This window comes from Uranotaenia lowii, chromosome 2, assembly GCF_029784155.1.
Source record: "Uranotaenia lowii strain MFRU-FL chromosome 2, ASM2978415v1, whole genome shotgun sequence".
NCBI classification, from domain to species: Eukaryota; Metazoa; Arthropoda; class Insecta; order Diptera; family Culicidae; genus Uranotaenia; species Uranotaenia lowii.
In genome coordinates this window covers 29,358,615-29,375,564 of record NC_073692.1, presented here as the reverse complement: position 1 = coordinate 29,375,564, position 16,950 = coordinate 29,358,615, and the positions used below count along the sequence as shown (strand labels likewise).

At 36.9% G+C, this 16,950-nt stretch overlaps 1 protein-coding gene across 1 annotated transcript; it reads left to right on the top strand.

Moving 5' to 3' along the window:
• The first annotated feature begins 3,026 nt into the window (after positions 1 to 3,026).
• LOC129741183 (protein dachsous-like) lies at positions 3,027 to 12,805 on the top strand. The gene is made up of 3 exons (XM_055732892.1): positions 3,027 to 4,682; positions 12,055 to 12,104; positions 12,319 to 12,805. The coding sequence occupies exons 1-3, from the start codon at positions 3,321 to 3,323 to the stop codon at positions 12,803 to 12,805; spliced, it is 1,899 nt and encodes a 632-aa protein (XP_055588867.1). The 5' UTR covers positions 3,027 to 3,320.
• Positions 12,806 to 16,950: the final 4,145 nt, after the last annotated feature.

The following is a 16,950-nucleotide window of genomic DNA, read 5'->3' as shown; positions in this document are numbered from 1 at the left end:
AAACTTTAAAATAAGTTCAAAAATTTTCATGAAAATTTTCAAGTCAGTGCAGTTTATGATCATTATAACAATAAAGTAATCAAAACACAAACTTTTAAACCAAACCAAAATCATTCATTGGCATTTTAGTAAATCGAGTTAACAATCATTGATTGATGTTAATTGTTCTACATATGAATTGAATATGGTGAACCGGTTGGATAAAATCATGACAATCAGTTGAACACTCAATAACTACCAGCTAGACCTTTTTAAAGCTGAAGTTTTCTACATTTTCGTACGTTTTACCTTCAAGATGACATTGCATTCATTAATAAAATAAGAAAAAAAACATAATGCAATCTTCAATGGACCAAAAAATTCATAACAAAGTGAAATAGAGGAATAACAACACAATCAAAATGAATTTGGAATTCATTCTCGTTCCAAAACGTGTTTATTTTTGAAACTTCTGCCATTCGTATATAAATTTTCGATACATTCGTTTTATGACGTCACAAAAAATTCAATATTACTCTCGACTCTACCTTTTAAATATTCCTTGGGTATGAAGACCACTGGGAGTAAAAGTACTAAGAATTTTCAAAATCCGGAAGATTGAAATTTATTAAGTCTGGACGAATGGAACCAGTTCTGTGAATTTTTATTTTTTAAATATTTTTTCTAGTTTTACTTTGTTTCACATTTTTCTGAATAGTTTATTCAATTTTAATGAGATTTCATACCATTTACAGCGTTTTAAAGATCAGCCATCTGAGGTTGCATCTGATAACGAAATTTGATTTCTATTCGTTTAGTCATTTCACCCAATACCCATATTTCGAAGTTTTATGCTATTATCAGTGCTATATAGCATTTTAAAGCAAAGCCTCTTGGATTTCAAGATGGCGTCTGATAGCAAAACTCGATTTGTACTCATTTAGCCATTTGATCCAATACTTATGTATATTGTGGGAATTTCATGTTATTTTCAGTGATTAAAATCATTATAATGATCAGCAGATGCCGACTTCAATTCATGGTGTATTCCACGGGTCATTTTCATTTAAAAAGTCTGTCGTAATTTTCTGTACTAATGATTACCAACTCAGAAATGAGGAGCTCATTCTACGCGTGTAATTGGTTGGCATGCGAGAGAATCTTCAAATTTTAGCTAAATAAAACTCTCATGAAACCATAATGAAACTAGTTAGCCAGTTATCTGATCATATTAAAGCTTTTAAGCATTGACTTGACTAACGTCATGTTGGTTGCACAATGGATGGGCACAAAATGACGCCATGTTGATGGATTCGCAATATCAAGTATTTGAGAATATTTTTTTCAGGCCTATTTTCCATCAATTCCACAATTCCATCATGATTGACCATCAGATTTGACGAGGCGCATTTATTTTAAGATTCTATTCATACACATTTAACCTTGAATCTTGACTGGCAGTAGAAAACATGCCATAATATGGTTAAAACATTGCTTTTTTGCTATTAATTTTACCAGATCATACCTCATTAATGCAATTATCATTCATTCACCATCATATGGGGGCTGAAAAAAATTAAAAAAAAAAACTCCGGAAACTCACAGAATCGAAAAAAAACAAAAACTGTCAACATGTTTAATAAAAGCTTTATAAAAGCTTTGATGACCAAAATTTATAAACATAATGATTTTATCGAATTTTAAAAAAATCATCATGATGACGTTTCTAGACGTGATTAGCTTTTTTAGAGTTTTGCTGACCATAATGAAGCTGAAATTGTTACATGGGGTACCAAGGTGACATTCCATGCCACGATACCTTGACCCTCAAAAACTTAGCGTGTGATTTGTGGAGGAATGGCGTACAGTTGGTCTTCATAAAACAAATCATCACAGGTGCTATACTATTCTTCCGTCTATCGAATACACGAACTTGGCCGGCGTCGTTATTGATTCTTTCAAAGAAGAAGATTCTCAAAATTGTACAGTATGATTGTGTTGCCCATTCCCAGAAACATTTCGTTTGGTTCATTGTGAAATGTAAATTATCTCGAATCAATCACGGAGTGAACCCTTTATGCCATTTGGTCAGGAGAGGCCGGACCGTATTTAGTTGTTAACAAGCTCAAGATCAAGCTCAACAACGGTCTGAAGATAACTGGAAGAGAATAAAAAAGTCTGTGACGTCACTCTCGGCAGACGTTGGATTTTGTAAAAAAAAATCCTGTTAAAATTTTTCAATCCTATCTGCCATGTAGGATTTCCTATATTTTTTCCTTCCAATTTCCGCCTGAAACAGATTTAGTCTTAAGAGTTTTCTGCACATAAAGAGAGTGTTTTGCAGTTTCAGACCTTCCCCAACATGATTACATTGACTTGTCGTGATGTGCATAATGGTACCGAATCTAAGTCCTCATTCTGGCATCTCGTGTTGGTTTTGGTTATCAGTTGTAAGCTGTCTATCAGTCAATGGAAGATGTGTGTAGGTCAACCTGAATAATAATTTAAATAACATAATATTAATAATTCTTTTCTGCGTTTATTTAAGCACATTTTGAATAGCAAGTTTTCGATTTTTTTTTAATTAAACCTGAAAACCACCTAGTATGATTTAACTAAATTCTCATTTCTTGTTCTCCGCTTTACAGATTCACAAAAGACTAACAAAAACAACCGCCAAAACGATAGCCTCCAGGAGCTCAGCACCGCCATGGAATCATCCTGGCCATCGAACGCCGAACGACTCACCCGCCTCCAATCAGCGTCAGCAACAAAAACGGCCGATCGACGGTGATGAAAGTCGCCGCAGCGCCATTTCAGCTGCCGTCGTCATCGTCTGCCCTAGTCAATCAGCAGTGAAGATGACCAACAACAACAACAACACCACCACCACCACCATCAGCACCAGCAAATCGCCACCTTGCCGAGTGAGTTGCTTGCGATTTCAGCACCGCAAAATGTCACTCCTGTGGCTGCTGCTGATGATATGTGCCTTTGCGGGGGACAGTGGGGGTGGGCGGGGCGTCTCGGGGGAACACGTGCGGGAACTGGAAGTGTCCGAGGGTGTTCCGATTGGGCACCAGATCGGATTTATCGGGGAGTTTCTGCACGGGGTGGACAGTGGACCGCCATATTTGATAGTGCCGGTTCCGGGAAGTGCCGTGGATACGGATCTAGCGATTGACCATACGACCGGGGAGATCCGGACCAAAGTGTTGTTGGACCGGGAGAAGAGAGCACTGTACTCGTTGGTGGCAATCCCGTTGAGTGGGGAGAATGTGAGGGTAGTAATCCGGGTGCTGGACGAGAATGATAACGCACCCAGTTTCCCGACGGCACTGATGAACATCGAGTTCCCGGAGAATACGCCGAGGGACGTAAAGAGAACGTTGAATCCGGCTCGGGATTTGGATCTGAGCCGGTACAATACCCAGCGATATAACATTGTGTCGGGGAATGTGAACAACGCGTTTCGGTTATCGTCCCATCGGGAGCGGGACGGAGTGTTGTACCTGGATCTGCAGATTAACGGATTCCTGGATCGGGAAACCACACCAGCTTATAGTCTCGTTGTAGAGGCACTGGATGGAGGGAATCCGCCGCTTCGGGGTTTGATGACGGTTAACATTACGATTCAGGATGTAAACGATAACCAGCCGATTTTCAATCAGAGTCGGTACTTTGCAACGGTGCCGGAAAATGCCACAATTGGGACGACGGTGCTTCAGGTCTATGCAACCGATCAGGATGCCGGCGATAATGGGCTGGTGGAGTACGCGATCAATCGGCGGCAAAGTGACAAGGATCAAATGTTCCGGATCGATGCCAATACCGGATTGATTTCGGTGAACAAGCCACTGGATTTTGAAACCAAGGAACTACACGAGCTGGTGGTGGTCGCTAAGGATCGCGGATTACAGCCGCTGGAAACGACGGCTTTCGTGTCGATTCGAGTGACCGATGTGAATGATAATCAACCGATCATAAATGTGATATTTTTGAGTGACGACGCTACTCCGAAGATTTCGGAATCGGCTCAGCCGGGGGAATTTGTGGCACGGATTTCAGTGAATGATCCCGACTCGAAGACCGAGTACTCGAATGTTAACGTTACTCTCTCGGGGGGTGATGGGCACTTTGGGCTAACCACAAGGGATAACATTATCTATCTGGTGATTGTGTCGCTCCCACTAGATCGTGAAATTAAACCGAATTATACGCTCAGTGTTGTGGCAACTGATACCGGAAATCCACCGCTCCATGCATCGAAAACGATCTTCCTTACCGTTACCGATATCAACGATAATGCGCCGGAATTCGAAAAGGAAATCTATCACGCCAACGTGATGGAAGTCGCAGATCCAGGAACCTCGGTCATTCAGGTGACCGCGATCGACAAAGACGAGGGTAACAATTCGGCGATTGCCTATTCCCTGCTCGATACTCCCGATACCCACTCGCAGTGGTTCCAGATCGATTCGAATTCCGGACTAATAACAACACGAGCGCACATTGACTGTGAAACGGATCCGGTTCCTCAACTGGTGGTAGTGGCAAAAGATAATGGGTTTCCACCGCTGTCCTCAACCGGCACAGTGCTGGTGACCATCCACGACGTCAACGATAACGAGCCGATCTTCGATCAGAGCTTCTACAACGTCTCGGTGGCCGAGAATGAACCCAAAGGACGCTGTATATTGAAGGTGAGTGTTTAATTTTGTATTATCGTCTTGGTTGGGATCTCCACGATATCACTTTTCAATCACCTGACAGTCTCTATCTGCGTGTACGTAGATGAGACAAAGCCAATTTTTTTAGAATGCATTCAATTACAAACCGAAACAATTTCATATCTTCATAATTGAGAATTAACCCTAAAAAATAATTCAATACCAAATTTGTGGTATTCGAATTAGTGATTGCATCCATTTTCCAATTCACGGTCTTCGACAAAGCAGAAACGGTCCTTTACAGCACAATAACCTAGAAAACTTTGAGTAACGCCAAGGTTTATAGGGAAAATTCAGTTAGGACAGACACCCTATGATAGAATTGCAATAGAAAATCAGATGGGGGAAATGTTCCTAAATGCGCATATTGGGTATTATACGTATGAAAATTTTTAATTTTTATGCAAAGTAAAAAAAGTTAAAATATATTGAACTTTAATAATCGTGCGTACAGAATCTGTGAACAAAAATGTTGAAGGAGTATCTTTCTAATTTTATCTGAAAATTAGAAATTAAAAAAATTGATGCTTTTAGCAAAGATGTAAATTATAAAAGACAGGTTTCGAATGCCCATATTGAGCAGGTTATTTTATTTTTATTTACATAGTATTCCGTCTCACGACATAACATATTGAGCAGGTTAAACAAAGCAAAAATTATTTACTGTAGAATTACAGCAAACATCCTGTAACAAAAAGGAGCAGGACATTTACCGCAATTTTACAGGTCGTAAAAAAAATACACGACATTTATTTTTACGCGTGCATATTTTTTTACAGGTTGCTTTAAAATTACATGTCTGTAATTTAAAGACGTGTACACTGTACAGGGTAGTAGTTTCTTCCTTATTCTCAAATATATTAGGTATAATATTACTAATGAATGAAATGAAATGAGACATGTTATTTTATTTATTTTTTTTTTATTTACATAGTATTCCGTCTTACGACATAACTTGACGAACATAATTTCTAAAATTCACTCGGTTCATAGCAACCGTTCTCCAATTTCTCAGGTACCCCACGTTCACCAGATCACGCTCCACTTGGTCTAACCACCTCGCTCGTTGCGCCCCCGCTCGTCTTGTTCCTACCGGATTCGTAGCGAACACCTGTTTTGCAGGACAGTCGTCCGGCATTCTCGCAACATGTCCTGCCCAGCGTATCCGGCCAGCTTTCACCACCTTCTGGATACTGGGTTCGCCGTAGAGTCGCGCGAGCTCGTGGTTCATCCTTCGCCTCCACATTCCGTTCTCCTGTACGCCGCCAAAGATGGTTCTTAACACTCGTCGCTCGAATACTCCGAGTGTACGCAGGTCCTCCTCGAGCAATATCCATGTCTCGTGCCCGTAGAGAACAACCGGTCTAATAAGCGTCATATACAGGTTACACTTCGTGCGAGGGCTAAGTCTTCTCGACCACAGTTGCTTGTGGAGTCCATAGTAGGCACGACTTCCGCTGATAATTCGCCTCCTGATCTCACGGCTGGTGTCATTGTCTGCGGTCACCAGTGAGCCTAGATAGACAAAGTCTTCGACTATCTCCAGCTCGTCGCCGTCGATCGTGACCTTGTTATTACTGGACAAGCGGGTTCGGTTGGTCTCGGATCCGCAGGCCAGCATGTACTTCGTCTTGGACGTATTAATCATCAACCCAATCCTTCCTGCTTCGCGTTTCAGTTTGCGGTAGATGTCTTCCATGAGACATGATAAATACCAAAACGCAAATATTTTTCAATGCTATGCAAAAGTATTTTATTATTCAATAATCAAAAAATGCTATTCCTCCGTCTAAAAACGGCTGCTTATACAATCGTTTTCAATACGACTGGTGTTGCTTAAACAGTCCGGAACTAAACCCGAGGAGGCAATTCCATCCGGTGAATATAGTGGTGGATTTCCGTGAGAATATTCTCCAGGGAATAAACCTTTATTGGATTTCAGCTCTTGTATTTCTTAAACTTAAGCTTGGAAAATTTAGAATCTTCACAGAATCTTTGAAAATGATGGTCATAAACTTTCGAAACTTTCCCGAAAATGTTCAACATTCAGCAACCAATTAACGATGTCGCTTTTCGGCTGGTGGCCCTCGGTTGTCCTTGGTTACAGCTTTGAATGCCAATCAGATACTTGCAAACACGTTCAGAACCTTATAGGGTTTTTTTTCAGAAATTTCAAACTTAAATATAAATTTCGTTCAAGAAAAATATATTGACATTTTATTTAAGAACATATCAACACGTTCGTTGCCAAGCATCACCCAATATGTCGAACTTCGTTAAGCAAGAAGATCATCTGAAGACATCGTTTTGGCTTCATATTTCGGCTGGAGGGCATAGGGAAATTTGAAATAATCTTAAATAAAATCGATAACTCCGAATTGATGGTTTGACTAATCAAAGTAAGACGTATCTGGTGTGTGTGACGCTTGACGACGAACGTGTTCAATCACTCACTTTAACGACATACTTCAGCCGGGGAAGAATCTGTGCTGCTGCCAGCGGTGCAAACCGGTACCGGGTTCAGCGTGACTGCACAGCCGGTATAATCTTGCTCAGATATTCCCAGATGATACAAAACCTCATATAGTCGGTATTCTTTCGAGGTCCGAGGCCGAGGAATTGAGTTCCAGTACCATCTGGTTGAATAATTGGGGCTTGTAGACCTGCCAGGCATATACCATAATGTTATTAGTTTTACCAGTAACAGCAGATGTTAGTCTTCCTGTTCGTCCTGTTGGAGTTTAAAAAAACAATTAATGTGCATCATGAAAAACATTTTGGAGTCTACCTCTCACAAAATATCAATAAATTACCTTATCTGAATCTTTTTTCTTGAAGCCCTTGATAGGTGACATAAGTAAGGTTTAAACTATCCTTTCCCGGTGGCCTCTTTTGAGGAGCTACTGTCCGGTTGCCTGAATTCGAAAAGAAAAATATTTAGTGCCTTGTAAACTTTTTTAAGTTTCAATAGCCCTATGAAGTTTTGTTTTTTAAATCTTTGAGTTATCTAGAAAATCTACAAATCTGATTTGAAAGATTGAAATGAGGTGAACCAACCTTTTACAAAACTAATGAACATATTCGATAAACAAAAGAACAATCTTATGGTTAAACGAATGATGAATGAATGGAAATCCGCTTTGATATGCTTGTTACCTTTTAAGGTTCCTTCCGGGAAACCTCCATCTCCAGCTCCAGCTTCATAGTACTCTATGGTATAGCTCCTGGTTGGGTCGGAGTTCTTCTCTGAATTTGCTCCATATAAGTCGTGGTACTAGAATTAAAAAAAATTTTTTTAATAGCGAAACAAAACATTTTCGTTTCACTAAAAGTGGAAAACTTCTGCTAGTTTTGGTCCAATACTTCTCTTTTAAAAGAAACCGAGGCCGATTTAGTGGAAACAGCTGTTTTGAAATTGCCAAAACTTGATTATTTTTGAGCCACTTTAAAGCGTTTTCAATGGAATTTCTGCTGGAAAAATCTGACAATAACGAAGTTAAACCATTATGAGATTAAATATAAGTATAATCGGTTGGTAGGTTGCGAAGGGTATATAAAAGATTACTCTTTCTAGGCTTTCAAAAACAGCGAGAACCGAAATTTTTGCTTTTCAAAATTGTAGTTTTTCCACAGGAACCGAATTTTAGCAAATCATTATATTTTTTACAAATCAACCAGCAAACACATTGCCATTAGCAGACATGGAATAGGACTCAAACGCTGGAATTTGTTTGAAATAGAGTATTTCTTAAGTTTTGTCGTTCATCAGAAATCATCTGTCCCATAGCCTCAGTACCGGCTATACAGCTTATGAGCTCTGGACCTAGCAAAAATTGTTGTTTAAGGTTCGGTTTGAATGACTCATCACTAGGCAGCACTTTCAGTTTATCGGCCCTTAGTTTTTCGCTCATTCAAAATTAAAAATGCTGGTATGAGCCTTGATTTCCCTAATGACTCTTAACCGTTGTTGCCGATCATGTGCTTCACTTCAATGCTTGATTTTAACTTTGTGAACATTTTTGACAGTGTTTGCATACTTTTCCACCACTAAAACACACTAATTCTTTGAATAATCAACGGTTTTGTCAGCTATCGATTTAAGGAAACTGTGCAAAATATTTTTTTATTTTACTCTTGCATCGTTAATATTTCAAAAACGCGTAAATTTAAAATTTTGAAAAAAAAATAGGTCAAATAGGTTTTTACAGGCCGCAAAATGCTGTCAAAATTTTTATTTTCCGATTACAAGTAAACGAGCTATTAACAAAAGAAAGTGTCCCAGAACTAAGAACTAAGAAAAACAGAACTAAGCTTTACCTAGTCATATAGTTCTATTGAAGTTGTAATAGTATTTCCATAATCTCGATCAAGACTTGCTCGTTTTGCCATTCTTTTAGCGTAACACCAATAGCGTCATAAAGACCTTTTTCGAGTGAAGTGGCGAGAAGTGTCATTCAGCATCCGACCCAAACTTCTCTTTAAAGTAAAGTAAATTTATTTATTTATCAAGATTTTTGTTGTCTATCGAATTGGCCCTTTTTCAAATGTTAGTCTAGATCTTTTTTGGGAAAACTAAGTATGCCAAGTGCCTTACCTACGTGAGGACTATAAAATAGACACACAAAGTTTCATTCAATTCTGAGAGAGTCATGCCAAATACTGTGTCAAGGTGGCGCAAAATGCGTCCATAGGAACCACAAAACTATTCCTTCGGAAATTTTACATGAGAAAATACGTACTTCCTTAGAAAAGAAGGATGCTCAGTTCTTATCTTCCCTACTCCAAAGATATTGGCTATAGCTGTCTCAAACAAGCCAATTTTACAACACAAAGACACTAACCCAGTGTGCTGGAAACGAACCTCATCCACTTTTGAAAAAATGTGGAAAAGGAACTCCTGTTAAAACTATATAATTTTTTTAATGTCATTTTTTCTCTTAAAAAAGTTTTAAAAAGGTTTGACATTTCCTTGATTTTGGGAATGTTTTTCTTAGTTGAATTAGGCATTGAAACATAACTCATATATCGTTAATTACAAGAAGATTTAATAAAGCCGGAACAAATATGAAACTCATTTTCCATCCCCCCATCTCGATTTTCTGCAAATCCCGAAAGGAAAAATAGAGAGCTTATAAGGTATTTCATTGAAACATTTAATAAATTTTTCGAAATTTTAAACAGTTGAAAGACCGAAACTCAAACTTAAGAAGATGAGAAGCGTTTCGATTCTAGATTTAATAAAAAAATTCACAATATATTGATTTTTCGATTCTACAAATGTAGATTGGATGCAAGTTTGTAGCATGCAAGCTTTTTTCAAATTTGTCCCAATTTATAGAAAATTTGAATTATTTGTAGATTTCATTGATCGGCCAAGCGGTGAAAAGTGATGTCCTTTTTAGTACGGACATCTAATGATTATGAAAATTTTTTATGTAGGTGGATAGAAGGTTAGATGAAATCAAAGAGGTTGAAAATGAGTGGGTAGAATTTTATTTAGAAGCATATCATCACATATCAAATTTTTGTTCCTTACGGGCCTACTACTACTTTTCCCTTGTGGGGCGGACCACGCTTGGCCTACTAATGTGTGGTGGTAGATGCAACTCTATCTGTATCTACCGCTTCATAGTAGTAGGCCCGTGAGGAACAAAAATTTGATGATATGCTTCTAAACAAAACAACCAGCAAATACATACTTTGATATGCTAGGGACCTTGCCACAAGCAGGCATGGTATAGGATTCAAACGCTGGAATATGTTTGAGATAGGATTTTTCATAAGTTTTGTCGTCCATCAGAAATCATCTGTTGCATAGCCTCGGTACCGGCTATACAGCTTACGAGCTCTAGAACTAGAAAAAAAAAAGTTATTTGAGGTTAGGTTTGAATGACTCGTCACTAGGCAACCCTTCCAGCTTATCTAAGAGTTTTTTTTGGAAATTTCAGCGATCTACACTTAGTTTTTTGCTTATTCAAAATTAACAATGCTGGTATGAGCCTTGACCTCCCAGATGGCCCTTAACCGTAGTTGTCAATCATGTGTTTCCCTCTAATACCTGATTTGAACTTTGTGAATATTTTGACAGTGTTTGCATACTTTTCCACCACTTATGCAAATTAATTCTTTGAATAATCAATGGTTTTGTCAGCTATCAATTCAATAATGACGGATTTAGAAGGAAACTGTGCAAAACCATTTTTTTCTTTTCTCCTACATCGTTAATATCTCGAAAACGCGTGAATTTAAAATTTTGAAAAAAATAGATCAGATAGTACTTTTTACAGGCAGCAAAATGCTGTCAAAATTTTGAATGCCCAATAACCAGTAAATAATCTTTTAGCAAAAGAAAGTGTCCCATTTCTAAAAGAACTAAGCTTTATACCCCATAAACCTCGCCTATAGACGGGGTTTAAGAACCTGAAGTAAAACATCTCTTCTAACTAATTTTGCATCTTTTTTTTAATCGATGCAGAATGGTGGAAATTCTCAGACCAAACAGCCAAAAAAAATTCAAATTGAAAAACATTTGGGCTGAGGATTTCTGATTAAATGATAATTTTCAGAAAAATAGGTCAATTTACAGTTTTCTCGTTACTTAATTACTTACTTTTTTTAAATTATTTTCACCTATTTAAACAAAGTATTTCAATCGGTTAAGAGTGAATTGTGGTTAAGTTTGAAATAACTTATTTGATAAATTTATGACGCTTCAAAGGAATCTTTGAATTGGTAATTCTGCTACCGACCATGCTTCGAAAATAACAACAAAAACTCAGTTATTTGTGAAACATTTTTTTCAAAAATTATAAAGGAATGCAACTTAAGTATATGTAGTATGAGTCAGTTTTAGAATATTTCCAAATTTACGAAAAAAGGTTTTTGTGTGTTCAAACTTTTTAAAACCGAAAAATTACTGCAAGTTTCAGTACTTTCTGAAAGTAATTTTCCTAAGCCCCTGTGGTTATGCAATTTTAGGAAAAAAAAATCAAAAAATTTTAACGGTAAAGTTTTTCGTTGAACAAAAGTTTCTTAAAATCTTTAAACTAAGCTTCTGTGAATATTTCAGCAAAAACTAGGGGTTTATAGGGGTGATTCTCCCTAAAAGATATGAAGAAAACAGAGAACGGTGATTAAGTTATCATTTTTGTTTCTTCTGTGGGACCGAGCCTGCAAATGGTTTTTGAACCAATTTATAAATTCTTCAAAGGAAATTTTTCGCTGAACAATTTTGTCGAAGAAACTAACTTTGTAACTGTTTTATATAATATTCATCCCCCGTTTCCCGGCTTCGGCGCCTCCAGATGGAAAAATTCTGTGCTTTTAACTCTCAGTGCGATTTAAGAACGCACAATTAGCGCGCAGCAACGACATTGCAATGGTCAAAATCAATCGGTGAGTGAATTAGGTAGCACATTGAACTGGCATAAAATTCCATCGCTCAGAGTTTCAAATAGCAAAACATCAGCATCAATATCAACTCTTCGTGTTAGTTTAGGTCGCAGTAGTATTAGTAGTACTAGTTGTTGTAATACTCAAAGCTCCCCTCTTCATCCCCCCATTCTTGCAATCCGGTTCAACACTTTTTTTCTTCACTCCGTAACCTAAGGGGGGCAACGTGTGCCGTTGATCGCCAGGCGATCACGACCACAACCGAGATCAACCACAACTTCTTCGTCCCACTTTTCACCATTCTTGCATTCTTGTCCTCTCGCACATCAACACAAAGTTCTGGTTTTTCACCTACCCAGCCATCAGGTTGTTGTATTGTCGTCGTCTTCATTCACACGAATACACGCGCAAACTATCTTGCCGTACTGGCTTCCCATCATCATCAACATCATCGTGGTCGTCGTCGTCATCATCACGTCGATTCTATGCTCCCCACATCATCTCTTCTCCTAAATGGTTCTTCATCCTCACCAAGCTTTGGCGCGCCATGCGACGATGCGGCAATTATGTGCGAGCCTTTCTTCCTGCATTCTGGCTTCACACTTGGCTTCCTGATGTTACGCGGTTCAACACCACCCAGTGCGAGACAGAATGAGAAGAGGGTATCCTCGTATCCTCACGCAGTTGAAGATCTGGTTGATTGAGCTTTGACTGACAGGTTGTGGTGGTACAACATTGGCAATATGATTCGATAGTTGAATGAACAATTGTTCAGTATTATCCAAATACATCTTCTAATCATGTTAGAGTCTGAATTTTTTTTATCAATTCATAACCAACTACTGTCACCTTTCAACGTCAAATTTTGTCAGTAGGTATATACCTAATTTAATCACAATAACAGTTTTCAGTTGTGTAAGATCACAATACATTGTAGGGATCAGATTAATGTTAAAAACTTGCAGGCCACGACCCATAAGTAATTATTGTGTCAGATATTTTCCATACGTCAACTAATAAACATCGAAATCAAAATCCGACGGAAATCTTTTTATTTCTTTTTCCTGCAAATTCAGAAATTAATCAGAAAAGTTTAAATTTTTATCTTTGAGGTAATTTCAAACATTATCCCGTTGTAAAGAATTGACACAGTGCTTAAATTTTACATAATGTTTCAGAAATTTAAACATTTTTGGAAATATGTATTTAATTTTTTATTATTTTTTATGCATTTTTTTGTGCCTTCTTAGTAGCGCCAGTGCCTGGAAAGCTATTCCCCAGCTCCTACCAGATTATCAGCTGTACTTTTTAAAAGTTTCAGATTGTCCATGGTGGTGTTTTGCTCCTTTTCTCACTTCTGAATCTCTAGGGTTGCCAAAATAAGTACGATAGCTTGGACTTGGAAGCTTACATCTTTATTAGCAACTGCTTCGAAAATATCTGACAAAAATCTAGTCAATCTATGATGGCCTACTTATGTATAGGTATCTATCTATATACTGAGTCCTATAATATTCAGAAACAGTAAAGGCGTTGCATAAATAACGGTAAAACGATCGGTCAAATTGTCGATATATTTCTCAAGGATTCCGGAAGAATTCGGAAGCAATTAATATTCTTTGTTCATTTCAAATTGTCTCAACTAAAACCTTATTTTAGGAGCTCCTGATAATTAATTTGTATGCGTTCTTGTGAGGGCCAGTCATCATTTAATAAAAATATGTCTTCGAAACAATTTCTTGAAACTGAAGTTCATCTTTACCTTGCAAGCGTTGAAAATACTTTCACATTACATAAAATTCACAGACGTGGAACAGATTAAAGCCATTGCAAACTGAATTTCTTCATGCCATATGTAGGTTTTGGTGAGTTATCAAAGATTTTCGAAAAGTATTCGACCCATTTTGGTGTATTTTTTCTTCATTTGAACATTATGCGTACAAAAGTCAAGAACAAAACCACAAAATTTTCAGCAGTTTTTCTTTTGAAATTATTTGCCATAACATCAGTCTTAACTTAAATTTTTCTCGAATTTCAGTATTGACGTACAATAACTATCAATTTTAACCATTTTAAATAAAATGGTATCAAAAAAAATTCTGAAAAATTGTAAAATTATTTGAAAATGAGGCTGCCCTAAATTTGTATGGGAAATTTTAAAACCTGTGATATGTTATGCGCTGCAGGCTGAAATTAAGCCTCGTACAAGATCTCATGCCAAATTTGGGCCAGATCGAATCACGGGAATGGTCGCTCAACAAGCCTGCGGTTTGTGTGGGAGTTTCAGACTTTTGTTTTCATCCGAAGGCTGTATTTCAATTAGTGTTGAGATAAAAACATTCATTTTCACATGTTAGTTGGGGGAGTAGTTCAGGCCAAACTTTAGGGGAGAGTGGGATTATGATTTTAAAAATCTTTTGTTGAACGTAATACTTACATATATCTAAACTGAGAGGAGAGACAGTTGAAAGTCGACAAGCAGCTTATAAGGAAGAAAATTGTGCTGCTTTCTATTTTTTGTAAGTGAATGTTAAAAAAAAAAGTATTGTTATTTAAAAATTTCGATTACTTTTTATTGTAATTAATATTTTTAAGACGTCTGATGTTGGGTGAAGCAAAGTAACCCGAAACTTCACGTGAAAATAAATTCGCTGGTTTACACACCGAGAAATATCAGTAAGTGTAAAAATTATTATGAAATACTTTATCGTCGAAGAAAACCGTTTGAAATTTTTTATCAAAATTGCATAACTACAGGAGCTAAGAAATAAGAATTTTAGTACTTTTCCAGTTCTAGTTTTCACGCACTTTAACCATTTTTGGAAACATTTTAATATTGACAAATATGTGGAGATGAGATGAAAAATGGACGAAATAATTAAAAGGTTAAAAAAATAAATGAAACAAAAATGTGGCAACACTGATACAGAAGCTTCAATGTTTAAACAAAAACATAAACCAGTTATTGGTCTAATCTGTGAGAAACAGATGTGTTAAAACAAGATTCTAAATTCTGATTCAAACTAATCGTCAGTTCACAACAAAATAGTCACATGTGATCAGGGGAACTTTGATCACATTTTTTTCATTCATTTATTAATATTTTGGAAGGGTTTGCTTTTTCGTTATACCTAAAAGCTTTAAAACCCTTACTGAGGTGAGGAGTATTAAACATGATCATTGATTGCAGTAAATTCAAACGACATTGGCGGTTTTAATAAAATGTTTGTTACAAAACCAGGATTCCAGTTTCGGGGTAACTTTGATCACTATGGTTTTTACTTAACTTAACATCTTCAAATTTATTGTTTGATGCCATTCAGCACAGTAGGCTCAAAATATCGATAACAGCATTTTTTTTTTGTTAGGACTCAATTGAATTTTTCAACTTTTTTTTTCAAAAACAAATATTCTCGAAAGATGAACAATGTTGCTGCATACATTTAGGGGCAAAAATTATAAACATTTCTCAATATTTTTTGGCCTCAAAAACAAATAAAATTTTACCTTCATGCAATTTCCTATGTCTTCGTACTTTTCCCATGTTCTATTTTTCTTCTAAATTAACCATTTGATTGGTTTTTAGCCATTATTTCTATACGAGCTTTTTCATGGAAAATGACCGATTTTTTAAATATCAAAAAATTATCTTCAAATGACCATAAAAATAACACTAAAATTTAACCTAAACCAAGAAAAAAGTTGAACTTTCACATTAAACAGCGCATTTGCTCCTGAATGCTTAAATTTTATCAGGAGAGATGATTGTTTGTGAGCATTAAAAAACCCAGATATTTTAAGATTTTAAAATTATATTTTAAGAAATATAAAAAATCTTCTAATAAAAACCAAATTTAGCTTATTTGTAACTCATTTTACAGGCTTTCAAACGTAGTAAACAGTTTTCAGATATTTCAACGCTATACTTTGTTAATGATGATTGTCTGCAAAAAATTCATGTTGATCAAAATTACCCCGCTGATCAAAGTTCCCCCAGTTTACGGTATTCTTCAATTATGTATTTTGGCAGTTATAAGTTTAAAAGAAGGTATTATTCATAAACCATTCATTGAACTTTCGATTCCATTGCTAACCAGAGAGAATCAGTGTATGCAAAGAAATCAAAGAAACCATACCGGTAGATCGGAGTGTTTGGCCTACGATATGAGAAGTGAACGCGTCCCGGAGAATCTATACTCATTCCGCTCGCCATATTCATATTTGCGATTTATCTCACTTGTCCAAACAGGTCCTCGTTGGAGTCAGAAGTGGGATACTTTGCAAAGCATGACAGAACCAAACTTAACAACGACAGTATTAATTTATACTCCATTTCATAAATTTATCAATCGACAATATCAGGAGATACTCGCCCGGCAAAACTAGCTGACAAAGCTGAGAAAAGCCAAAGTAGTGTGATTTCGAGAAATGGCAGTTCATAAACTGACTGTTTACTTGGCAAGGATATAGTATTTCCAACAACCACCAATCACAACTGGAAGATTTTATCGGTTGGAGTTGCTTGTTTCCTGCTAGTTGCGGTGCCTGAAGTAGGTGACATTATGAAATTGTAGATAAACAAAAAAGTTGCGGGATAGTCTTAATCGAAAACACAGAAAATTAAAAGCAAATTCTTGTACTTGTAACTTGTTGGTATTTTTGTAGTTTTTGGTTGATTGAACTTTTCATTCAGCGAGCCTAAATTGATGCAAAACTGGAGTAGGTTTTTTTTTAAAAATCGGTCGTGCCGCCGACATTCGTCGGTAATTTATTCTGGTTCGGTTTCCAAAAATAGAAAATAAGTCCAACGGTACCGGGCCAAAAATCATGTATCTGGACAAATACAATG